Source organism: Balaenoptera physalus (assembly GCF_965194825.1).
Source record: "Balaenoptera physalus genome assembly, chromosome: 1".
Classification (NCBI taxonomy): Eukaryota; Metazoa; Chordata; class Mammalia; order Artiodactyla; family Balaenopteridae; genus Balaenoptera; species Balaenoptera physalus.
Window position 1 is genome coordinate 154,635,271 of NC_138882.1, and position 27,312 is coordinate 154,662,582.

General features: G+C 41.1%; 1 protein-coding gene across 8 annotated transcripts in view; it reads right to left on the reverse strand.

The window, feature by feature from the left end:
- ELAVL4 (ELAV like RNA binding protein 4) overlaps nucleotides 1-27,312 on the reverse strand; it is a 148,550-nt gene that overhangs the window by 30,828 nt on the left and 90,410 nt on the right. For all 8 annotated transcript variants that reach the window (XM_082430428.1, XM_082430431.1, XM_082430430.1 and 5 more), the window contains exons 2-3: nucleotides 26,021-26,261; nucleotides 1,733-1,836 (exon numbers count right to left, since the gene is read on the reverse strand). In XM_082430428.1, the coding sequence (XP_082286554.1) occupies nucleotides 1,733-1,836; nucleotides 26,021-26,261 (345 nt within the window). The remainder of the gene's footprint in view (nucleotides 1-1,732; nucleotides 1,837-26,020; nucleotides 26,262-27,312) is intronic.

Consider the following 27,312-nt stretch of genomic DNA (forward strand, 5'->3'; position numbering starts at 1 on the left):
AAGACACCTCTCAAACTGCTGTGGCCTCATCAAAGAATCAGGTGACAAGAGCATCCCATCTCAAAGCATTGAAAATAGGTATGTTTTTCCTTTGAAAGAAATTAATGCTCCTGTCTCTCAGAGGACTACCCCATAATTAAACAATTCTCGATTATTTCTCCCTTAGAGAACTCACAGGGACTGATTCTAAGCCGAGACTGATGCAACCTGTGTCAAGCCCATTTTGGGGTCTTTGTGAAGCCCAGACTGTATGAGATCAGGAAAGTGATCATCTTTAGAAAATAAGCTAAACTAAACTGCAAAAGTAGAGTGGCTTAAAAGAAAGGAAAGAACGAAGCAAGGATGGAAGGAAGGAAAGAAAGGAGGAGGGAGGGAGTGGAGGAAGAAAGAAAGAAAAAGAAAAAAAGAAAGAAAGAGAAAGAGAGAAAGAAAGGAAGAAAGAAAGAACAAAGAAAGATAGATAGATATAAAAGAGAGAGAAACAGAAAGAAAGATAACCACATAATATATTCCAAAAAGAGAAGGTTTCTGTTTTGTTTTGTTTTTGTTTTGATTACCTCCCAGCTAAGATTTTCTTACACCCGTAGCCTCCTGTCAGTCTGGATGTTGGAAAAGTAGCTCTGTTGAACCCAAAAGTTCTGGTTTTGTGTTTTCAAATGCTGAGAGCTGGTGCCATCTATAGCTTTCCATTCTGGGAGAGGTTTCTCTTTTGTCCTCCTTTGCGTCAGACCTGCTGTCGTGAGGATAAGAGCGCCCAGGAGACACCTCCCCATGGTTTAATAGGCTATGAAGGATGGGACTCATTAATCAGCTGGCAGCTGCCCCCAAACCGGATGCTGCCTGGAGGTGGGGGAAGAAGGGAGAGGGAGGCTGAGGAAGAGGCAGGCTCCATCCAGGAGACCACCACTGGCTGTCAGGGGGCGGCGGCCGAAAGCAAACAGCACCACCTCCTCAAGGATCCTCCCAAGGTCAAGTCTGAACGGAGAGAGCGACTATCCCAGCCACAGAAATGTCCATTTGGAGGAGCAGGCGCTGGGGGACTGTTTTTCTTTTTGGACTTGAAACAACCCCTCCTGAGATATTATCCAGCAGTCTGATTATTTTTGGATGGCTAGAATGTTTACTTTTTCATCCCTCCCCAGATGCTGTAGTACCTGTCCCTCTTACACCAGAGCATTTCTTTTAAACTGATTTTTCCTTTTCAGTCTTGTTTAGGAGGGTCCTCTTCACCTTTAGGTAAAACCAAGATGCTTGGCCTCGCATGTGAGGCCCCGCCCACCTCCTATCCTCATCTTTTCATCATCTCCCTGCTCAACCTCAGGCCACAGTGTGTTCCATATGTCGTTCCCCACTCACAATGTTTATATACATTTTCACAGCTTTGCATGTGTTGTTCCCTCTGCCTGGAACAGCTTCTTCCCTTGGCTCTGCTCCGACCATCTTTGCAGGCTTGAGCTCACAGGCATTCTTGATGGGGTAGTCGTCCCTGGCATCTTACCTGCTCTCTGGATTGGAGGTCCCACAGCTTGTGGTCCCCTCCCTCTACTCAACCCTCAGCTCTTTCTTCTGTAATGATCTGTGTCCCTCACTTAGTACAGTGGATGGTAAGTGTCCTTTGAATAATAAATAAAGAACGCCACTGCCAGCTCCCTCGTAGCCTGAATTTATTAGATCAAAGGAATGAAACTTCACCAGTGCCTCCCAAATAAGGAGCTAACATGTAACCTCTTACCTTTATGGTTTTGGTCTGGAGTCTGAGTCCATTTAAAGTGTTGATGGCTTTCTCTGCATCCTTTGGATCAATATAGTTAACGAATCCATACCCTAAACTCTGTCCTGTGGAAACATTTTTTAAAAAAGAGAGAGAGAGAGCTCATTATCTTTATAGAGGTAACACTTCCCATTGCAGTGCGTCAAAACCCTCTAGTACATGGTTCCTTTTATACCAGGGTTTACTCCCAGGTTGAGAAGTTTCTAGTTCTTCCATCTCTCACTCTGGTCAGCCTTTAAACTCACAGGAGCTGCCCCAGCTGGGAATGGTTAAGTGCCCCTGCACGTCCACACCATATACACACAAGTGTCCACTTAATTGGGAAGAGGCAGGGCAGGGCAGTGGAAAAAGAGCGGCTGTGGTTTGTTAGAAGAGATCCGAACTGGAGTCCTGGGCCTTTTCCTATCAGCTGTGTGACTCTGAAGAGAATTCACTTAATCTCCTGTTTTCCCCCGACGTTTCTTCTCTGCAGATAACAGCACTTGCCACAGACAGGTTTGAGAGGGTTAACGAGATATTGAGCATGGAATGCCTACCTAGAACATAGTAGCTGCTCAACAAAAGACAGCTCTGCTATGCTCAGTCCTGTAAAATTGGGACAAGTGCTGGATGCAGTAGCTGTGTCTGCTGCCTCAGTCATGCCAGCCATGCCTACACTCAGAGGACTGTAGCAAGATCTGAGCAGCAAAGACTGGAGACATTTATAGTGAAGGCATGGCCAGAATTTAAAGCAGTTGCAACAAATCATTCATTGCCCTCATCATTCCCCCAGCCTAAGAAAAATAAAAAAAGGAGGGGGGGTTCTACTGGAAAGAACTGGGGAGCTCCTAACACAAAGGAGAGAGTGCAAATACACTCTGCAAAGAGGATTTAGCTACTTTAGGTGAAGATGGCATCAACTTGTCTGAAAAGAGAGGTAGCAAGTGACAGGGCTCCCCCTCTAAGTGAAATAAAAATAATGTGCTTGTGATCGTGCCACTGATTATAAATAGTCCATCAGCTCTGCCATGTGTCATCAGCCAAAAATATCATTAGGAAACTTTACATTTTCTGACATACTCTTTAAGAAATACAGAGCTTAGGGTGGCTGCAAAACCAGCTTGAACTTCCCAGGCAATGTTATTGATTTGTGGGCGGCAGCAGAGCCGAAGAGGAGGAAAATGGCAGGACGTCACATGTCAGGAAAGACTGATTACATAAAGCACTCTTTGGAGTACACTCAGACCAGGGCTGGGAGACAATACAGCAAAAAGTCTGCCATGTCCTGGTGACAGGAGCCCACTTCGGCAGCCAAAAAATCTTTCCAACAGCTTCTGTTTTGCTGGTAAATGTCTGTGTTTGTGTTGGTCGTAGGAGGGAACCTGGGAAAACAAGTTGGGTTCCGGATCAGAAAATGGGTGACTTTATTATCCTTTATAGGGTGGAAGTAAAGAGAATCATGAGGAAACTCAATTGTGTTTTTGTCCCCAAAATGGAAAACCCCAAATGACAATACATTAGGATATTCCTTCTGTTTTGGAATAACAGGGTTAGAACAGGAAAGACAGGGGCAAACTTCGCCAGATATGCCCTTCACCAGCCAGAATTAGTAACTGAAGAAGGGGGAGAAAATGTTGAGCACGCTGTAGCTACCGGGGCCCTTCTCTATTTCACTGTGTTATGTGTGGTGTGTGAGTGGTGTGTGTGTATGAGTGGCAAGTGCACGCGTGCACATGCACGCACGCACACACACACAGGAGAGTAAGAGTTAGAGAAAGAGGTGTGTGTGAATGCAAGACCCTGCTACATGTTCTCAGAAAATTTTTTGCAAATCCAAAAATACATGAGACTAATTCATTTGTTTAAAAATATCATTCATCCTAAATTCAGCTTAACCTCATCAAGCCTAGCTAAATTCACCTAATTAAATCTATTTTCATCATGCAAATTTATCAGTCCTATTTACCTTGTATATAAGAGAAGCCTTAAAAATTGCTGTAAAATAGTCTTACAGTTATTTCTTTTAAACAGTCATGCACCAAATTGAGGGGCTTTAGAGGGCATTTTTAAAGTAATAATCTCAATGACAAACCTTATGTATGAGTTCTAGGAAACAGGTCAGACAGAGTCAATCTATCCAACTAAATTTAATTTGTATAAAATTACAATGAAATATGAAAAATATAGACAAAACACTCACCACTTAACTGCACTTAACCACTTAACAATGACTCATTGTACTGATGGAATATATGTGGAAGAATTTATCATGCCTACCAGTGGTGTATGTTCCCTGATATACTATCTTTCTTTCCAATTATTCATATATTTATGGAAATCTTAAATATATATAGTGGCTATGATTTTTATAGTCTATATTTTATCTTTATTTTAGAACTTTGCTTCAGGAGGAAGGAAAACACACTCAGATTCTAGGAAGGTTCTGAAGGTCAAGTGAAGGAAAGACTCCTGCCCAGCAAGATACGCCATATCTACCCACCTGCCTGTGTAGTCCCAAACCCACCATCACCTTAGTACCTGACTGCAATTAGCACAACCGTGTTATGCTCACCTGCTCTAGGTTTAGACAGAGACTGCATTTAACGTCAGGAATGAGGGTGCTTTGGGGAAAACTAAAAACTAGATGAACACCGTTTCAGAAAGGAAAGGGATTTTAAAAGATCAGAGATTTTCCTTGATATAAAATAATGAACTGCAAACTCTAAAACAGGACACTGCACTGAATAGGAGGAGAGAGGTGGAAAGGCTTGCCTGTGAATTGAAAGATATGAGATGATAAACTGGCAGCACAATAAAACTACCTGTGGTTAGCCTAGTTCATGAACAGGCTTCTTTACTTGCTTCTTTGCCATCATAGAAGGAATACAGCTAAGTCTCATAAAAAATATTCAGTGGAGCTAAGCATATTCTTTTAAAACACTCTTGAGAGGATTAAATCCCTAGGTAGAAAATATAAAAACCCAAGCCTCATTTCTTTCAGAAACTGTTTTAGTAGTGAGGGAGAGTAAAATGAGGAAGAATTTTATGTTTTAATTTTGGTGGCAATGTACTGGTGATGGGTTTTGGATTTGCATTTCTGTATTTAAATTGTACACAGACATAGAAAAATACAAATGAAACATATTCACAAAGAATACCAACACTATTTCTACGAGGACCAAGAGAACCACCATGCTGGGAAGGCCCAGGGGACCCAGTCTGGAGCCTAGAACTAAGTGTGTCTATCTGCATCCCAGAAATAGATAAGGTTTTTTTTTCTTCTTCTTCTCAAATAGCTTCATCGTCTCCCTTTATCAGCAGCAGCAAGATTTGACCATACAGGTATGGCAACAGTAATTTCAGAACAGAAAATTAAAGCAAACTTTATTTTGCTCCCAGTTTATGAGCTTATTTTGATAGCAAGCCAAACATATAAATTAAATCATTGAAGTTACGTTTATTGAATCATCAATAAAGAAAAAACAAAATCATTAAAGACAAGATAAAATATTATAAAATGAAGGCTACCTCCAATATTTAGAAACTATAGTGACTGCCTGCTCCTTGATGCCCAGGTGATCTACAACCCTTACTTGTGACCAGTCCTTGGCAGTCCTGAACAGCAGGTTTGGGTAAGAGGCCCAGTGACCATGAATGGGCAAGAAAGGCATTCTTGGCAGTTTGGGATAGAAACTTAAAATTAGAATGTAGTTTCCAAGGGGAAACTGTTATACATAATGGCTACATTTTTAAGGCGCTTCAGTGTATTTTGGATTAAACAGATTCTTGTTTTTAACAAGCTTTTCTTAAATCTGCACCTGAATATTTCTATTTTTTAAACTGCGCACATGTGCATATACACACACAAAGACACGACGTGTCCTCGTACTACAATGTGGCAATATTTCTCTTCTGTTATAATAATTTCTATACCTAACTTCTCCCCTTAGAAAGCAAACACTTCTCCCTACAAGAACGAGTTTATAAAGTCTGCGTACTTGAACATGGTAGGTACTCAACAAATATTTGATAAGGGAACAGATGGATACATACACTTGTACTAATTCTCCGTTGCTGGAAGCACATGACCAGGATGTGTTTATGTTTGGAGGGAGAAGAGGATGAGAGGGGCACCTGGGGAATTCATTTCGTATTTGTGAGAAAGGGAGAACAGGACAACAAGCTGACATCAGGGACTGGAAAACACAAACAAAAAATGTCCTGGTGGGTTCCCCTCCAGCACAGATCAGGTGAAAAATAAAAACCACCCTGGCTCACGTTTCCAAAGAAATCCTGAGTTTCCAAAGTGCCTTTCCACCCATTATGTCGCATTTGAGTCTCCCAACAACCCTGTGGGAGAGAGAGTCATCATTTATAGATGTGGAAACTGAAGCTCTGAGAGAACAGCGATTTGCTCTACTATCCCTGAATAGCTGAAACTGAGTCTAGATCAGGGATTGGCAAACTGTTTTATGTTTAGGGTGAGACAGTAAATAGTTTAGGGTTGGTGGGTCTTCCAGTCTGTCATGATGACACTGCCATTGTAGCGTGAAGGCTGCCATGTACAATATGTAAACTAATGAGCATGGCTGAGTGCCAATAAAACTTTATTTAGAAAGAAAGAGGCAATGGGCTCAATTTGGCCTTTGGGCCATAGTTTGCTCACCCCTTGGTATAGACCTTTTGACTCCAAATCTAGTCCCCTTTGCCATTACCACAGTTACTCCACTGGAACTAAAGTGTTGTTGACAACTATACTGAGGCCCTGAAATATCTCTGAAGTTGTTTTGAACCACCTGAGAAAAAAGTAAATTACCTTCAATAGTTTGTGTTAAGCACTTTTATTGTATTCAAATGCTAGGAAATGTCACCATCATAGCTGATTATAACCCCTCATTTCCCAGTCATTCTGGATAGAAGTTGCTTTCCCTTGCCTTTGGGGTCCTGGGGGTTATGACAGCAGGACCCTAAATGTGACATCCTTATGGCTGATGGTAGCGGCCGAGAAGCTGTCCCCTCACAGGGCTGACCGGCAGGAGCCTCAGCATTTCTGCACTGCCGACCTGCACACATTGCTCTTTCTTTCTCCAAAGACCATCATTCTCCAGAAACCGAACAGCTACTTCCCTCATCTGCAAAGCCCCCAAGGGGGCAGCCAGATGGGTACCTGCTGTTGATGAAACCTTCCGAGTTGAGTAAGGAATTTTTGTGGATGTTAGAACCCCTAGCTCAGGCTGAAATTCTGTTCTCAAAGCACGTGATCAAATCCCCAGTCACCTCAAGATCACCTGCAGGGCAGTAATCCACATGCTGGGATAACCTCAGCCAACTTCAAATCCTAGGACTCCCTCCCTGCCAGTCATGAGATGACTTTCCCTGTTGTCCACTGCCTTGAAATCTACTTCAACACACCCTAAAGAGGGTCAGAGAGCTCTGAGGCTGTTACTGCATGTACTCATGTATGTGTGGCCCAAAACTGTACTTGCTGTATATCCTTGCTTAATTCATTTAAGCTTCACCAGCCTGTTCCCTTATCTGGAAAAACAGGGATAATCCCTTATCTTCACAATCAAAGGATCACCGTGAGGATTAACTATATTAACATGTGGATGAACAGAAGCTACAATTTATTCAGTGCCTACTTTGTGCCAGGCACTCTGCTAAGTGGCTTACTAAAATTACCTAATTTCATCCCGTTCGAAATGGGTACCATTAGGCCCATTGTAAAGATAAGGAAAGTGAGGCTAAGAAATGTTAAATAGCCTGCCCCAAGTCAACCAGGAAGTATGCCTCCAGGCTAGGATTTGAATGAACTCAGGCCTGTGTGACTTCCCAGCTCACGCCTTTTCTCCACAGGGTTTGGTCTCTCTGCAAAGGCGCAGCGGTGTCTGGCATCAGGCAAGAACTCAAGGGGATGCACACCCCTTGTGTTGGGAACTCTTCCCCTTCTTCACAGTGACTGGGATGCTTTGAGATTCTAGAGCATCCATGGCTCTGTTCCTTCCCAGCTCACCTCTGTGGGTGTTTACACTTGCTGGACAGTCTGAGTCTTGGATTTTCTCCTGCAAACTCAGTGTTAGTAGAGCCAACTAATCAGAGGATTTATTTTCTTTTGGTAGTCCACACAATTCCCTCAAATTAAGTATGGTTTAAAGTCTTGCTACTCTAAGTGTGATCCCTGTACCAGCATCACTGGCATCACTGGGGATTTGTAAGAAATGCAGCTTCAGCTTATTGCTCTGTGACCGTGGCTAAGTTAAACGAACCTCTCCACACCCTGATTTCTGAGAAAACTACACATCTAACCGATAGTCCCCGGGAAGGGAAGCTCTGACAGGAAAGCTCTCAGGACTTCTTAATTTATGCTATTTCTTTTCATCCGCAGATTTTGCATTCTTACTTTGCCCCTTTTTGCTAGAGTAATCTCATCTGCAAAATGGACTTAATATTACTTTTTTCATGGTGTTATTAAGAGTATTGAAAGTGATAATGCATGTAAAGTGCCTGGTATATAACAGAGGCTCAATAGATGCTCGTTTCTCTTCTTTCGTCTCCCATGCCCTAGTAGATACTGCCTTACACCGTTGCGTCTGAGGATGCTATCTTCTGAATGAGGTCCCAACCTCCTCAAAGGTAGAGAATGTTTCTGATGCTTTTCTTTCACATTGGAGTACATAGCATGCAATAGGCATACTAATTCCACAAATAACTGACACCTACTACATGCTAGATACTACGAGTGTGCCTCCAATGACCAAGAAATTGTTCCTGCCTTCAGGTGACTTGTCTCACTCCCTCACCCCCCAATCAGAATATCAATTCACTGATGGCGGAAACCAAGTATTTTTTGTTCTCTGCTATGTTCCCAGAGGATGGTGGTAAGAGGTATGGAACTAGATCCCATGAGACACATCTGAAAGACCTGTGGGCTTTAACCTTGAAGGAGAGAAGATTCTAGAGGTGCTCAAAGCCCCTTCCAATACTTGAAAGGCTGCATGGGAAGTCAGGGGTAGGCTTGCTATGTGGTGTCCCAAGGGAAAGAATGAGAATCAGGCAATAGAAGAAAGTGAGGGAGTAGATTTTTGCCTTGATAAGAGGAAGAACTTTCTACTAATGATTTTATAAGGATACAGGCTGCCTTGTGAGGTGGTAAGGGCCCCCTGACTAGAACTACGCAAACAGAGGCCAGATCTACATTTTATCAGGAGATGTTGCAGCAGTTAACAAGATCAATTCATAAGATACCTTCTAATGCTAAGATACAAAGGTTCTAAATTGTATTTATTTGAGACCCCATGCTCACAGTTTATCCTGATTTCTAACTGAGAAAATAAAAATAATAGAGAATATTTATTAAGCACCTACTGTGGGCTAAGCACTTTACATATATTATTATTTAAATCTTTACAATCTCTGAAGCAGGCATTTCCATCCCTGTTTTACAGAAGGGGAAACTGAGGCTTCAAAAGGAGAAATAACATACCCAGGGTTATTTGGCTAGAGAATAGTAGCCAGACCCGTCTGACTTCAGAGCCTGTGCACTTTCTGCTGTGCCCTGGTTTCTTGAATATGTGCTGATTTGTGTGTTAAACACCTGCCCTGACACAGCACAGTGTGCCTGAGACTTTGAGAGAGCCTGGGTTTTCTAGTACTATCTCCAAGTCTTCATTCTTTCCATTTAATTTCAATATATACCCCAAAGTATCCCATTCCCATCTTCCACATTGGTTGTGTCTGTCAGACTGGATCTGGTAGGTCATAGAATGACAGTCTTGGAAAGGACTTTTAACTATCAATCATCTTTGAGTTTCTTCTACAGATTTGGCAACTGAGGACCAAGGAAGAAGCAAGCAGTTCATGGTCCAGTAAGAAAATCAGAACTGTGAATCAACAACTATAGTAGAGTGTGGCTAAGTGTTGTGACAGTGAGAAGGAGAGAGGGTTTTCTGGAGGATATAATTGAGCTGAGACTAATTTGAAAAGATTGATAGGCGATAGCCAGGCCATAGACAGAGAAGGGCATTCCAGGAGGAAGGGGACAGCTTGAGCATCTATCCCTGGAGGAGAGAAGACTGCTATTCAGTTTATAGTTATCACTTCCAGGAGGCCAGTGCTGCTGATGTCAACCTGAACTGTCAATATCGATTCTAAGTTGAGTGCGCAGATGTATACATGAGATCTCCCCATACCTCTGGCACAGATTCAGGAATCATTTAGACATCTGAAATTTTGAGTGCCTCTGCTCTCTGCCAACAACAAACACTAGTAAAAAAAACCGGACCCAGCCTTCTTATTCTGAATTCCCAAAGTATGTAAAATTACATTGAATCAGTACTTGGTTATTTCCAGAGGCTACATTCTGGCTTCCTAAGTAGATGAAATTTCCCAGTTGAGAACTCATCATGCGGCATCAAGATGATAACAAGCAAAGCACTGGGTCCATAGTGGGCATTCAATATAAACTTGTCGAACTAAATGTATTTCTCAGTGAACCCTGAGCTCCTTAGGGCAGGGACATGGGTCTTATTAATCTTGGTACAACCAATGTCTGGCACATAGTAGGCTTTCAGTAAATCCATGTTGAATGAATGAATGTATGAATTCAATAAGCAAATGAATAGTGACAAAATAGTTATCATTTTTTGAGTGCTTACTGTGTATACTGAGTGCTTTATTTCTTTTCTTCCAGCTTTACTGAGGTATAATTGACAGATAAGCTTGTAAGATCATACACACTACCATATTTAAAACAGATAAGCAACAAGGACCTACTGTATAGCACAGGGAACTCAGCTCAATATTCTATAATAACCTAAATGGGAAAAGAATTTGAAAAAGAATGGATACTTGTATGGGAATAACTGAATCACTTTGCTGTACACTTGTAACTGTGTATCAACTATACTCCAAATAAAATAAAAATTAAAAAAATAAAATAAAGTGTACATCATGATTTATATATATGTGTATATATATATATATATATATATATATATATACATATATATAAACACCTTGTGAAAAGATTCCTCCCATCTAGTTAATTAACACATATTTATCTTTTTTTTTTTTGCAGTGAGAACATTTAAATTCTACCTGACTGCTTAATTTGTATCATCTCATCTGCTTCCTAAAACAATCTTACAAGTTAGGCATGGTCACTGCCATTTACCATTGAGAAGTCATGTCCAGAGGCCTCAGATCCCAAGACACAAGTCCCTCTGACTCTAAAGCTCATACAGGCTTTCAACAGAGTTTCCTGATTTCAGAAACGGTATCAACCAAACTGTTCAAGTAGATGTAAAACAATACCTCTGTTACTGGGGTGAGGTACATGGAAATTCAGAGTATATATGATGATTTCCAGGAGTCCCGAAAGCAGGAAGGACCAGTTACAAAGCTACACTATTTCATAAAGAAAGCCAACCAACCAGTTCTCAAAGGAGTGTTTTTAAAAAAACTTAACTCTTTTGGTTTGTTCTATAAAGTAAGTTGCTCCAAGTGACAGATCTTCAAACATACACTTCAATAATAAGCCTCAATAAATGAAAAAACTGAACTAATCTGAACCTTATTTTTCTTCTGCCTGTTCAGGAAAGAAAGGAGATTCATAGGATAAAAAGCTAGTATCCAGTACTTAGACTTAGTTAAAAAAAACCAAAAGGAAAAAATATTCTAGGTAATGTACCGGGGAAAATAGAAGCCTCAGTGACTACTAGCTTACCTTCAGCATTTATCACACAAAAAGAGATGTTCAGACTGATGACCCTGGGGCAATAAGAGATTCTTAATAGAAGCAACATTAAATTAAATTATGTTCAGAATACTCTTACAGACAGGAAAGAATAGTCACATATTTAAATATTTTTAACAAGGGTCAAAACAAAAAGAGGAGGAATTTGGCAAACTCCCAGCTAGCCAGAGAAATGAACTAGAATTCTTAACTCTTGATTGGCTTACTCTCACATGAAACAGACTTCTCGATGTCAGACACACAAGACCTTCCCCCTAGAATGGATGTGAACCAACAGGTGATTCCAGAACTGCAGCTGATGTCAGAGAAGGGTTTAGCAACAAAGGAAGAAGAGGCAGAAAAAGTTATCAGGTTAATACTAATTATATACACTGTAATCAGCCTTTGGGCAAAATGAGATTGTCTATGGGTGAAATGTCTGTGGGTGAAAGGAATTGCTGTATTTAGGCACAAAGAAAATTACTTCCAAAACTCCCATCAGACACTATTCTTATAAAGGGCAGGTGGAGGCTCCTGATATCATATTGGGATTTAAATTAATTAAGATAAGTTATGTGAGAGGGCTTGGCACAAGGGAGATGTTTCATAAATATTAACTGAATATAAATCTATTAAAATTGCCTTTATTCGAAGTAAAAGAAAATTCATGGCTCTCAGCGAAGGAGGTGAGATAAATAACTGGTCTGTGCAAAGCTAAGTCAGGATGTCAAATATGAGTTGCAGAAGAATTTTGTCTAAAAACCTTTGCCAGTGTCTTTTCTGAACTAAGGGCATGGGGTTCTCTGGCCTTGGACTTAACCACTAACGGCTGTGTGGAACTCCTGGTCCCTACCATCAAGTTCAATGATAGTGAAGTACCATCAGGAAGCTCATGACTGTGGTCTGAAAGCTCAGTTTGGCTCCAACAAATGTTGAAAAAGAAAGAAATTCCCCAGATGCGTGAAAAACAAAAGAAATAAGAAGCAAAAGTGTATTTTCCCTTTTCTTCACCATTCAGCTTACAGTTAAGAAATAAGACAAAATAAAGAAATCAAAAGTCAAGAACAAAAGAACTCACACAGAAATGGGTCTGTGAAGTAAGAATGGAGGAGGGAAGCCATCTTCTTTTGTTATTTTTTTTTAAAAGCTAAGGGCTTCTGGGGGAATGGCTGCACCAAGCAGGCGTGACCAGCTTCATTACACCGAGTCAAATACCTGGGAGACGTGAAAATGAAGGAGTGCCTGGGATCTGTGTGAGGATCATCAAATGTAAACACCTTCTAGTGGCTCAGCTCTTTCAGGTGATGGAAAATGAAACGTCACCCTGACAGTCAGGAGACCAAACGAACCCATAATTTAAATAATTCCCAGAACATACCCAGTACTCAATAATTTTCAACAAAAATGCCTAGTGTGTGATGGGACTTTGCTGGTGCTAGAGAGATGGACCCATATGGCATCATCTTCCGTCCCTTTTGGGAGTCGGTAACACTTTCCTGGGACACCAAGGTCTCCACTTGCCCATCCACATGCAGTAGATGACCCCACCTCTTTCTTAACAAAAGAAATGAGGTCATCAGGTAGTAACTAGCTCAAACTGTCTTCTTCCCTTCTACCTGGAAAACTTATCCCTAATGGACCTCCATTTCTCCCTCCTGGCTAAGAATGTACAGTCCATAAACTGCTGGAGAAGAAAAGCTTCTTTGGGTAACGTTACATGTTATATACCATTCTTTTAAAGATTTATAACACACATTAGCACAGACTCAGAGAAGTAGTGATAAAAAGAAACCCCTTTATAACTTGGTTTACTTCAGTTTCCCAAACTCATGCGGTCACATAACCTATTTTAAAAAACATATTACCTATTAAATACCTTTGGGAAAGACTTTTAGATGGGATTCCCAAATGAACATTACTCTTTCAAACAGGACTGAATACTGTCTCAAGATATAATTACCCTAAGGTGGGGGGGGGGGTGTGGACCCCGACTCTGAGCTACAGTTCCTAAGATACCAGAGGCGCCAGCAGAAAACAAGGAGACCAAGCTAGAGAATACCACTGTGACAGTCCATGATTCTGTTTCTCAGAAGACATCACACAGACTTGCTTCTGGGATAATCTAGACACAGGACAGACATGCACAGTGGGGAGGGGGTCAGACATCTGTGTACATATTCACATGTTAGTACACATTGTACAAGTCTGGTTCTAGCTTGCTGTGTATCAGTAGTCAGCATGCGACGAGCTCAAGGTGTTTCACTAGGAGAACCAAAGATCCAGAGGAAAAACAAAACAAAATTGTGTGTGGCTGTGTGGACCCCAAGCAGGAACACACACTTATAGGTACGTACATACAGGCATACACATGAACACTATCTATATTTAACTAACTAGGCATACAACCCTGGGAGGCAGTACAGTACTGTAGGTAAAAATAGAGATTTGGGAGTCAAACAAACATGGGTTCAACTTTTCCCTGCCACTTAGAAGCTGTGTGACCTGGGACAAGTTACTTAACCTTTCTGAGTCTGTTTCCTCACCTGTTAAATAGAGCAAATAATACCTACACCTCGCAGAACTGCTGTGAGAATTATATATGTCAGGTGCTGTTCTGAGTGTTTTACATATACTGATGCTCACAATAATCCTATCAATATCCCTATCTTACAAATGAGAAAACCGAGGCGCAAAGAGAGTAAACATTTTCCTGTTATACAGCTAGTAAGAGGTGAGGTTGGGATGCATACAGAGGCAATTAGCTCTTAATCACTAGGTCCTTCTGCCTCACACAATCCTGGATTATAGTAGGTCCACAATATTCCCCTGGAAGACACAGACACACATACACAAATATATAAACAGCCTACACCTCCTCTTCCTCTCTGGCTTTTCAAATCTGCTGTTTTTGTCATTAGTTTATTACACGATGCAGTTCAAGTGGGCAGCATGCAGACACCAGCTTCCCAAACACAAGGATCCTGTGTGGCTGCTCAAGGAACAGAAGAACAAATTCAACCCTGAGAAATGTTAGTTCATTCTGAACGATGACTCACAGCCGCTATTTTCACAAACAGCCTGCTAATTAAACTTTCTTATGAACTCTGCTAACCAATTTTTCCAATGCATGGAGAAAAATCATTCATTATAGACCGGAATCCAAAATCTAATATTAAAGTGCAAGTAGGATCTGTGGCATTGTAATTTGATCAGCTTGAGCATTAATAACAGTTACACACTGATGTCTGAGAGAGGTAATCAGCTTTTGTTGAGATGTACGCAGATAACTGAGCAAAACATTTGGAAGGCAGACTAGAAAGCAAAGCTAGCTTATCACAGGGGTTTTAGTATTTACTTTGCCCTCAGAAATCCCCTGCCTACAATATTCTATCTTCCAGGTGACCACAGTAATAGCCTGAATTGGTAGAGCACTTTAACGACTTACTGACACATCAGCAGTTCATCTGATGTCACAACACACAGTAAGGTGGAAAGAGCCAGTGTTATCCCCATTTTATGCACAACAACCCGAGGCACCCAACGGCTTGATCCACTGCAAGCCCCAGAGCTAGAGCTAGAAAGAGAACTTGGTGGATCTTTCCATTTCTTCATGTTGCCGCTCATAAAAGTGGCCTGATTTTTAAGACAATCTCAGAAACCATCCTACATTTTCAAATATTGAACTAAAGGCTTTAATTTACAATCTTCCAGAACCACTAAAACTGCGTTAGTAAAGTGCATTATTACTGTAGCTATTTCTGAGGCTTACTGGGATACATCCTACACAGCCACGTTCACAACTCAGGATGAAATAGCAGAATGCAGGGAACCCTCTCTGTGAAGGACTCCTATCCCAATTGGCAGCAGCACGTGGTCAGACAGACACAGGTACACAGACAGCTTGGCCACCTGCCAACTGTGTGACTTCAGATCAGTCATTTTAAACTCCATGAGCCTTGGTTTCCTCATCTGAAGAATGGGGTCACCATTACCTCTTGGGGGCAAGGTCAGGATTAAATGAGATAACAAACATAAAGTGACCGGCTTCTAGCAGTACTTAATAAATCTGAGTTCCCATTCCATCCTCCTGCCTTCTCCTACTTGGTCCTTGGAATTACATACTGCGGACTGAACCAGGACAGAAATCCACTTTCCCACTCCTCTCCACTCCTCTTCTTTTGTCTGTTTGCTGACCCAGTGGTAGAACACTTAGAAGAGGGAAGGAGTTATGGGATAGAAGGGGCCCCTCACATTTACAGGTTGTTTTAGTTTACAAGTGTCTTTATCTGTCACCTGGTTTGAACTCACAAGTACTATCCAAAAAAGGTAGGGTAAGGATTTATCTTTTTACTGTATATTGAGAAAATGGAGGTCCAAGGGAATACAGTGACTTATGCATCTATTAAGTGTGTGTGTGTGGAGGAGGGGGGCTGTGGTGTAGGACTTTGACTGACATCTGTCTCACTTCTGGTTAGTCCAATGCACTGAATCTGGTATTTTTGACCAGGAAGTTTGTGTGTGTGTGTGTGTGTGTGTGTGTGTGTGTGTGTGTGTGTGTGTGTGTGTGTGTGTGTGTTGGGGAGTGTAGAGCTCTTGGGTAGTGCTCATTTCTTTTGTACTTAAAGGGTGGCCTGTCTCATTGGGAAGGCTCCACTGACTGGTGAGGGGCACTGGGAAGAGAAGAGGCAGCTGAGGACTAGTTGCAGTTTCCAGGGTCAGGACCAGGAAGTGAGAGTGACATTCGTTTTTTTCCTCTTTCTTGTCCAGCTCAGGGTCCCGGACAATGGGGAACCTGCCAGGATTCAGTGTAGGAACCCTCACCAGGGAGATGGAAGCAGAGGACTGACGTTCCTGTGTGCCCAACCTTGGGAGTGAGGGGGAGGGGGAAGACTGCGGAGACTCAGAAGCCACCAAGACCTCAGTCCAGGGCAGCAGGCAAAGAATCTCGCTTCAGGATGCCTCCTTTGGCACACGGTCTACACCCTATGTTAATGAAAACAGGGGCTCCACTCAGGCAGCTTCTCTGCGTGGCTGCCTGCTCTGGCCGTAAAAAACAGGTCGATCAATCCAACATGGATTTAATTTGAAAAAAGGAAAACTCTATGTATGTGATTTCAGGCTTCATATCCTATCCTGTAGTAGAGCTGGCAATGGGCTCCACGATCAGAGGCTCTAGTGAGTGTGGTGGGAAGGGGAGCAGCGCTGAGATCCTGGTTACCATTTGAGAAGGGGATCAAGGTTGTCACCATGCATATTTCCTTGACATAAAGAAAACACAGATTAGGGGGCCAGGTGGTCTGTTACTTCTCAGACAAGTCACCTAGTGACATATAATTTACAAATTTTCTCTCTGGTCTCCTTTTACCATTCTACACCCATTTCCCTTCTACCTTGTTTTTTAAAAAAATCTATGGCTATTTTAATTTTAGCTCTTTTCCATCTCATAAGCCAATTCAAATCCTTTTTGGATCAAATGGCATATAAATCAATAAGGAGGCAGGACAGGAAACAAGCCAAGAAAATAAAAAAGAGAGGAAGAAAAAGAAAGGAAAATAAGAAGCCAAATGTTTTCTTCTTTGGGGTGCACTGGCCTTATCTGTAAAGTAAGTATAGACATTGCCTATATTGGCTACTTTAATAGGGTCAGAGGAGGTACTGAATATAAAAATCTTTGAAAATAAACATGAAAGGCAAATATCAGGGATTATTAAGTATATATTTTATGCTCATACTACCAATAAAATGATTTAATCTGATTTAAGACGTTTGTGATGAGAAATTCTATTAGCAACCATAGGAGTTAGGGTAATTACCCTAATTAGCTGCATCCACTTAGTGTAAATGGTGACTTGTTCCACCAGACATCCAACTACAAAACAAGGGCCAAGCAGAAAACCAAACTTATAAATCAGCAAGAAATTGAAGTAGGTGGAAAGAGAGTCACTCAGAGAACATGGCCCTGACCTCAGCAAGAAAAACAATGATTCTCAAATCACAGACACCATGGGAAGTCTGCAAGTTGTCCACCTCCTGTGTTAGGTCAGGTTATTTATTAGCAAAGTAGAAGGAACACACTTCGGAGTCTGACAGACTTGGGTTCAAATCATAGCTCCAGAACTTATTAGCTATGGCCTTGGATAAAATTACTTAAACTCTCTGAACTTATTTCATAAACACAAAGGGGGTACTAACAGAGTAGTCTTGACTATTCTATTCATTATCCCTTGAAGATATCTCTGAAACTTGGCTCAGCTGTATACTGGTCTGTGTATACAGACTACGATGTACTCTCTACCAAGTTCAAGGCTTGCTCCTATTTGATACTTGCTCTGAGAACCCCAGCCCACAGTGATCTTTTTATCCTTTGAACACCCATAGCTGATGTTTCCTTCATCTTCATTCAGCAGAGGCAGGTAAGGTAATAGAAGGACCATAGGTTTTGCACTCTCCAGCTAACGGACTCTAAGCCTTGGCTTTCTTATCCGTAAAATGGGGACAATACCACTGACCGTGCAAAACTGGTACAAAGCTTCAATGAGATAACATATACGGCATGCCTAGCACTGTAGCTGACACACAGTAGGCAAACCTCCAACTTCATTGTTCTGTTATGCATCCTTTTGTGCTATCTTTCCAATGAAATTAACAGCTAGGGCCAGGAAAGGTGAGTTTGGGCTTTGGTGAAAAACAAAACAACCCCCCGCCCCCCCCCTCCTCCCCACAAAACAGCAAGGTGGCACCACCTTTAGGCATCATAAGCAGGCTCCCAGCCCCTCCCAGACCTGCAGGCTGCTGTAGGGTCCTGCGATTTGTCCTGGCCCCCCCCACTCACTGGCCCTGCTAGCAGCAACATGTGGGCACAAACTATGTCTTACCCTCTTAAGCTTCCTCACAGAACCTGATACAGAATTTAAGAGAAGAGAAGGAAAGGAAATAACATTTATTTGGCCTGAGGGAGCAGACACTAAATAAATATAATTGGCCGATTGAAAATGTTTTACAAATGTAAAAGCCTTATACAAATATATGGCCTCCATCTGAATTTTATCTTCTTTCCAAACTAGAAATATCTTCTCCCATCAAAGCTCAATTTGGGGCCGTAGAAAAAACAAAAAGGCAACTTAAAAAGATCTTTAGTTCTGACAAGGAATAAAAGACAGATAACAGAGTTCATCAGTTAAGAGCAGTAAGGGAAATGTGGAATGGGGGCAGGGTGGAGGCAGAGTGAAAAAAGAAATCACCACTACCACAGCTCACAGAAGACAAGAAAAAAATGAATTTCCCATTAACACATTTCAGAAAGCACTTTCCTCCTACCCTGAAGCTGACGAATTACATTTTTAGATAATGTGTGGAAATTTCAGTTTGACATTACCTTTCTGCTTAGTTCCTAGTCTCAATCAACCAGGTCATTTTACAGAGAAGGGGGAAGTGAGTAAGTGAGTGTGTGTGTGGCGGGTGTGTTTATGTGTTGGGGGAAGGAGGGGTGGTTAGTGAACAAGGAATTGTTCTTATGAACCAAACAGTCAGCTAAAGTACAGAAATAGAAAATCCTTAAAATACCCAGTCCTGATTCACATCCTAGGTAAAAATCCTTTGAGACATCTCTCTTGGGATGTGAGAATATTTTCCTACGGGTTATCTGAGTTCAGAAGCAGGGCAGAACCCTCTGATTTGGAAGGGAAGATGAAGGGAAAGATAACCAGAGGGCAAAAGGAAAGCATACCTGGTCTATGATCCTGCCTATTGCCGTCCTGGGGAAAGAAATGTGTCGAAAGAAACAGATTGTGCCTGCACAAACTCTAAACCTCACAGCTCCACTCAATTGCCAACCTGTCCTAATTAGAAAGGATGGGAGGTCTCTGATTGCCCTTGATGGGTGTGTAAGAGGCACAATGATTATATGGCTTACTGTCTGCACTTAACGTTCTGACGTTCTCTAAGTTCCCCTTAATAAAGCAGACCCCTATTCTCCTGTTCTGTAACTGCATTAGTTTGCCAAATCTTCTCCATACCTAAAAATTTTCCATTCACCTCCAATAATAATCAACCCCCTCCCCAAGTCAACAACTCAAAATTCTTTTATTCTTCTTTGTGGAATATGTATAAAATGACTGCAGGGAGGTGATAAATAAAATAACAGATGCAAATCTGCCTGATTTTCCTCTGAATTCAAGAGGCACATTGTACTGTACCAAGTACATTTTCAAAATCAGCAGCAAAATATGCTGGTAAATGCTACTATTTCCTCTACTCTTCCCATCGTTAACGAATATCCCTCTGATATGCATGTAGAAAAGTTCATTTAGCTAATCGATATCTTGGGATTTCCTTGGATATGCATAATTGAGGCCGGGTTTTAAGTATGCTTAAACTTAAGGCAGCATCCATTTCAATACGGCGCTTGCAAGATAAAAAAAAGGAGAACACAGTGAGGGGTATTTTGTGAAGAGAGAATCTGAAGGTAAAAACCACTCCAAGTCTATGCTTCCTTGTTCAGGTAAGCAGCAACCTGCTTAATTTAAAAACACTGGCATTAGTGAGAGAGTGGCATGAACATATATACACTACCAAATGTAAAATAGATAGCTAGTGGGAAGCAGCTTCATAGCACAGGGAGATCAGCTCGGTGCTTTGTGACCACCTAGAGGGGTGGGATCAGGAGGGTGGGAGGGAGGCTCAAGAGGGAGGAGATATGGGGATATATGTATACGTATTGCTGATTCACTTCGTTATACAGCAGAAACTAACACACCATTATAAAGCAATTATACTCCAATAAAGATGTTAAAAAAAAAAGGAAAAAAAAAGAAAAACACTGGCATTTATTTAATTCAATGCATAGCATGCTATTTTCCAAAACAAAAGATTTTGAATTCTAATTATATTTTCCCTGTACTAAAAGTTCATTCCCTAGGCAATATAAGCTGAATTGGTTTGTGAAGGGGAGATGTCAGTTTAGTATTTTCAGGGAAACTGCCAGAAATAAACTATAATGGGATAACTCACAATTAGTCAGACAGCCAAGAGTTTAAGTCCCAGCTCCCCTACTTGGGAGCTAAGTCACCTTGGGCAAATGACTCAATTGCTCCTAAGTCCGAGTTTCTTTGACTGGAAAATGACTGTCTTGTGGATTACGTGAAACTCCATTTATTGATCTCAGCACAATGCTTAGCACATAGTAAGTACTCAATAAACACTGGCTATGATTATGAATCTCCAAGAAGTCCCAATTTACTATTTAAATGAGCAACTATATGTAAAGTTTTTAATATAGTGCCCAGAACACACAGAAGGCACACAAAAACATACAAAAGCTGCTGCTATTATTTTTATTCATCTTTGCTGGGTGCTGTCAGAAATTATACTAATAAAACTTACCCTAGGGCTGAATTCACATTTCAGGAGTGAATTCAAAGTGCTTTCATATTTTAGGATTTTTTTCAGCGCCTTTTATTGTTTATAAAGTTATCTTAGAAGGAAAACAATTAAGTTCTCATAGTGTCCCTATTAGTCGTTCCTTGTAAGTATATGAGGTAACATGAGGTAACCCACAACCCTCACTCTCCTCTCCCTCTTTAACCCAAGGGACTGTATCCCATGTAATGCCTCTTGGCCTTGATGCTCTAACAGACACAGCCCCCTGCCCAAGCCCCCCACTGCTGTAGTCCACACTCCACATCTTACCTCCTGAGAGGGACATACAGGATTATTAGCACTTTCACAAATCCGAGAAAGACGAGAAGTTACCCAAGGTCACTGAATCAAAACTGAGATGGTTCCTTTAATTAGAGATGTGATTCTACATACAAAGCCTGTGGCAAAGAATTCACCCTGATGTCTCCAGTAGCGAAGCATCTTTTTTGCCTTATTCTGCTCTTTCCACTAAATGTTAATATTAATTAAGCCAAAGATGTGTTATAAAGGAAGAAATGAAGAGATGGATTAGAGGTGGGGTTTAGGAAATGTTGTCTTTGTCCGTTGGGGTGCAACTCTAACTGTCTTGATGTTTTTGTATGCTTAGCTTCACTTGGCAATGCTGCTTCAATATAAGACTACCGCTTCCAAAGAGGCACGTCCCGGCTCTACTTCCTTTGTCCAAAGCACAGAGGAATAAAAAAGGCTTTTGTTCTTAGACTGGAATTTTAGCTCCATTCCTTTGCTTTTCTTCCCTCTACCTAAATCCTAACCCCATCTTTCAACCACCGCCGCCCCACTCCGGCCAATAGCTCCAGCTAACACAGACTTCACCCTTTCTCAGCCATCCACAGCCCGCATAATCTATTCCATATAGCGGTCACTCTATATATTCAGTTTTATAATCGATAGTGTTCAGTTTGGACCACCTTGTCCTCAAAACCCCCGCTTCAGAGCTCTCACTTGCCTGAAATGGACAGAAAACTCCTCTTAAAAACTGCATTGTATGGGCACATGGAGAGTGACATCAAGTAAAAATATAATTCTTTTTTTTTATCTCTATGATGCAAATAATCACACAATCTAGACAGGCAGATCAAAACTATTTGTTGTTGTACACTGATTTATTTCTGGTGATTTTTCTTTGTTACTTTTCCCCATGCTTTCTCTATTCCTTTTGGAGAGAAGTGATAACAAGAGAGACAAATATAAAAATGCAATTTAGCATTCCAGCTGTTCTGGCTTTAAGACATACCCTGAGCCGCCTAACTCTATCCTGGTTCAGCCGTATGTTTCCTCCCCTAAAATATTGATCATCTAGGAACCTGGATTCAGAAATGCAATCTCAAAGCTTGAAAAGCAAAAAGGCAACAAAATAAAAAAAAAATCATATGAAACTAAATCAATTATCTGCAGTCCACGGGAATAACAGAATTTTTACCAGGGGTTTGGTGTTCTTTGCCTGAGTTCCTCAGTTGCATAAATCATTGTGGGCCACATGCCACTTTCCTTCCTCTCCAGCAGCAGAGGCTGCAGGTGGATGGAGGAGAAAAATAAAGGACATACCTTCCAGAGCCTCCTTGTGTTCACAGCTGCACACAAAAGCGACTTGGGACACACGTTTTCTCTCCCTGGTACCTAGATTATCCTGATAAGCAGCCTTTCCCAGTTGGAAAAAGAAAATCTAGTATCTCTGAGAAGATATTAACAGATGTCCAAAAGCACTGTGAGGGAATCTTAAACCTGGCACTTTCAGTAAATTTGGGTCTCCACTGAAGGCGGAGTTATATCCCCAGAGGATGATAAATATTGTTATCTTTGCCTCCCGTTATACACAGGAGTATTGTTTTAAGCCATGGTGCATTAGGTGCATTAGGTGCAGAGCACGGCCAGCAACTGGTACTCAGAGGAACCCAGTGTTTCATTGGGTTGTGGGGTGAGGGTTAGCAGGGATCTTCAGGTACCACTGGCAGGGGCACCCTGCACATGCTTCCACATAAGAGCACGCTTTTGGAAATTGGGGGTGAATCCCGGTTCTACCACCTGCTAATAGCTGTGCTGTCTGGGGAAGTTACTTAACCTCACTAAGCTTCCGTGTTTTCATCTAAGAAAATGTAGGCTGTTTTTAATGTTAAGTGAAATAAGGTATGTTCAGTGCCTAGCAAGTACCTGGCATAGAGTAAGTACTTGACAAATAATAACAAGTATGTCCTCAGTACCACAACACTTAAGTCCATGCCCAAATTCAAACAGAGAATTCGTTGACAACCCATAGCCAGGAGTGAAGCCAGCCTACTGGCAACACCATTAACAGTTTCTCTTTCCCTCCCTTCCTTCCTTCCTTCCTTCCTTCCCTTCTTCCTTCCTCCCTTCCTTCCTTCTTTCCTTCCTTCTTTCTCTCTCCCTCCCCCCGCCACTACCTCGCCCCCTCTCTTACTCTCTCTCTCAATTTTAGAAGCCAGAACCTTCTAAGGGAATCTATTACATTCTCTTAGGGAGTGGTTTAGGCTGGAGAATCTTAATCTTGAATTCTTATCTCTTTGCCACTTCCCACCCCCCAAATCCTCCCACTGGATATTTAGAACTCCTTGTAAACTTCACAGGATCAAGATGCATTGAGATCTGTGGGAGGTGTTGGAGGAAAAGGGGGACTGGGGATGTTAAAAATCAGGGCAACAAAAATACCGATGATGTCATTTACCCTGACTTCTGAACCACTAGCAGCAGCCTTTTAACTTGGCTGGTGTGAAACCTCACCTCTCCCAGCCTGCGTTATCACTTAACCCCAAATGCAGGCCTCAGAGCGTCTTCCATCAGAGCGATCCCCACTCCTTCCCCACCTCCCTACAGCCCTATCTCTCCCTCCTTCTCTGACTTTTAGCGTAGCCAATTAAACCTGAACAACGGGTGGATGGAGGAAATATGCTGCATCTATGGAATGGTACAGCAGGGACCAGTTTCACTGTTAATTTAAAATGCTAGAATTAATTAGGTAGTGTAAATGAAGAATTTAATAAGCACTCTTTACAACCACAAGTTCTACTTTTATTAAACACTGTTACCAAATGAGGGCAAATATCTCTGGTCCCTCTATATTTCCCTGCCTCATTCCCATAAGTTCTCTGCAAATAAAAATTTTTCCCCCCTGAATTTAAAAAAATGCATAATTATAAATATATGCCTGCATTGTATTTCTGCCTTCAACCCGTAAGCTTCTTCTTTAAGCTCAGATGCTACTGAATGTCTCTGCTTGTGCTGGAGAGGGTGCTAAACAAACCAAAGTTGACAATTTTGGTTTTGTATACCAAATTAAAGGCTGTCTTCGAAGCTGTCACTCTTATTCAAATACACTCAGTGAACTACCAAATTAGCATTCTTTCAGTAAAGGAATCTGCTTGTTTAAACATGTGTCTTTAGAAAACAAGGAACAACACCACGAATCAGTACTTCTCAAAAATCTTGCTATAGTTCTAAAGGAACTCTTTTGAAAAGGTGATTAATAATATTCACTAATATAGCTGGCAGAGTCCCTATTTAGAAGGTACGGCTACACCAAAAATACATTTTCTATACAGGAGTGGGAGGAAGAATCATATGGTTAACTGGTTTTAATTTGGTTTGAATTATCATCCTATTATATAAAGATTCTTCAGGAATCTAAACATTGGCCTTCTGAGAGCACAGGCAGTTCTGTCAAAGGATGGATGATCCAGGGCTCTGGGATAAGAACACCAAAGCCCTGGCCCATTTGGAGACCTTGATAAAATTTCTCTGTTCTAGCCATTCTCCTTGAAACATACTAACTGTACCTATAATAATAACACCCTCCCCCATTACTGAGAGACTGCTATGCAATAGGTATTGTGCTAGGCAGTATATATCCAGTCTCTCATTTAATCCTCACAATAAGCCCTTTGAGATAAGTATTCTTTTCCAATTTTACAGAAGAGGAAATTATGTTTAGAGGGTTATGTGACTTACATTTTCGACAGTTATTTTAGTTTTATGATTTTGCAAAATACTTAATATAAATGGGGGACAAATTAACAAGTGAATTAGAAGAACTGGAGACTATATATAGCTACACGCACATAAATACACTGGATTCTCTGATTTAAAAATCAAGATAATGTATCTCTGTATTTTAGAGTTTCCTTTTTCTTATATAGGTCAGCTGCTCTTCAATTAAACTGCCCACAGAGAGGGAAACAAAAGTCAACACCCAAAAATACTCAAATACTCAAAGCTGAGTGTGAATGATTTTAGGACGGCAGCATCAGAGAACAGTAGCTGCACTGCCGTCACTATGTAGTCCAGTATTTTTCTAAGAAAACATTCCCACTTCCAGAAGGATTACAAGGAAACTACCCCCAGCCCCAGCCCCAAAGGACAGTAGTGTCAGTATCTGGCAAACATTAAGTCCTCAATAAATGGCTGTCAGTTAGAAAAAAATCAGAACCTAAAACTTTCAAGTACTGAAGTATAGGGTATTGTTTCACTTTCAAGTAAAAAGTCTCTGACTTCTCAGAGAGTATCTTCACAACAAACAAATAAATAAGATAAAATACCTTCATCAAGCATCTCCCTCCTACTACAGGGTAGTTTTATTCCAGAATGATCTGCTATCCTTGGGTCCTATTTCTCCCAGGCACAATGGGCAGTTGTGACCACAATGGCCCCCTTTAAAAGACAGTCTCAGATACATGGAAGAACACTGGACACACGCAAACCAAATGTTTGAGAGGAAAGGGATAAATAGATAAAAACTGGTATAGGGGAGGGCAGAGGGCAGAACTGAGAACTAAAGAACAAAGGGTAGGGGTGGCTGATTAAGAATAAAAGAGGACACAGCCAAAGGATTATTTCACAAAAACTAAAGCTGAGGAAGCTCCAAAATCTTTATCTGCTTCCCAGTCCTACCAATTTGCAATATGGTTTCGTGTAGTATACATACGCATATGAGTTTATGACTGTGTACCCACGCTGACCTTGAATGCAGGATACACGCTGCAGACACTCAGAAGGCATCACCACACATATGCATTTCTGCTAAGATCTGCACATCTAATGGAACAACGCAGCTGTGAATCCCAAGCCTAGAATATTGAAGAAGAGCATACCTGTAATTTTGTCTCTCACGAGTTTGCAGGATTCTATTTCACCAATGCTCCCAAAGAGACTCCTGAATTCCTCTTGGGTCATATTCTGGGGTAAATAGTTGACTATGAGGTTGGTTTTGCTGTCATCTGTGGCTGCCCCTGTCTGCATGGGAGAAGGACAGTTTCTATTGTTGCTGGAGGGTCCATTGCTTGTATTGGATGTCGGGCCATTTGACACCTGAGGCTCCATGGTGCTAATTATCTAAATAAAAATAAAAATAGTAAGCCTTTTGATATCTCAAAGACACAAAGTCTCTTTCAAGATTTTATTTTATTTTTTGTAAAGAAAGAGAACAAGATAAAGCAGGATGGAGCAAAGGAGATGGGGTTGTGAACACAGCCAATTTAGAAACATGTTTTTAACCAAAATGTTAAACTCCCCTTGCTATTTTTAGGCCAGCTCGTAGATTTTGAGCACAGACTAGAATGCAGTGCGAACTCTCCCATTATTTTGTTAATGAAAAGCTAATTCCTGTTTTCATTACACAATCACTCTCAGAAATGTATACTTAAGCCACACCAAATTATAATTAAAATGTAAAGTAATAATCATGATTAAAATTATAGTTCCATTAAAGCTGAAAAAGCTAAATATAGAGGGCTATGCTCACAAGTTCAAATACAGTACCTGTTTATTAACTGTCTCATAAAGTAAAATGACATTAAATTAAGTGGGGTTGTTCCATATGGGAAGGGTTTAGATTTTCACTGATACTTAATACTGATCAAACTTCAGATTTCATAAAGGCATGCTGGGGAGCTACAAAGTTATCTAATAATTTTTCTCCCCAGCGCCTCTGTTACTATTTCTCCTGGACCTCAAATAAAATTAAAAACATGAAGGAAAAGTTCTCTCTAGGTCTCCACTTTAAGTCTAGCACAGCCCCAGGCTGTCCTCTCACACATTACTTAAAAATGACTTTCACTGTATCTAAACAGTTAATAAAACAAATATTTCCACGAATGTGTGAACTGTTTGAGGCAGCATGCATGGAAATAAAAGAGATCAGTCTCAGTCTCTACCCACAAGGGGCTTACAGTCCACAGAGGACACAGAAGGCAGATGGCTACAGTAGGACAATGGGCCTGTAACAGAGGAGCAATTAAGCCTGCTTAAAGGATAGGGGCATTCAGGAAAGTCCCAAGAAGATATCGATAGAATAAGGTTTCACATGAAAAATGGGTTTAAGCTCATGGAGCCAGGTCCTAAAGATGCCTTGTATAGAATGACAAACATGGAGAATCACAAAACT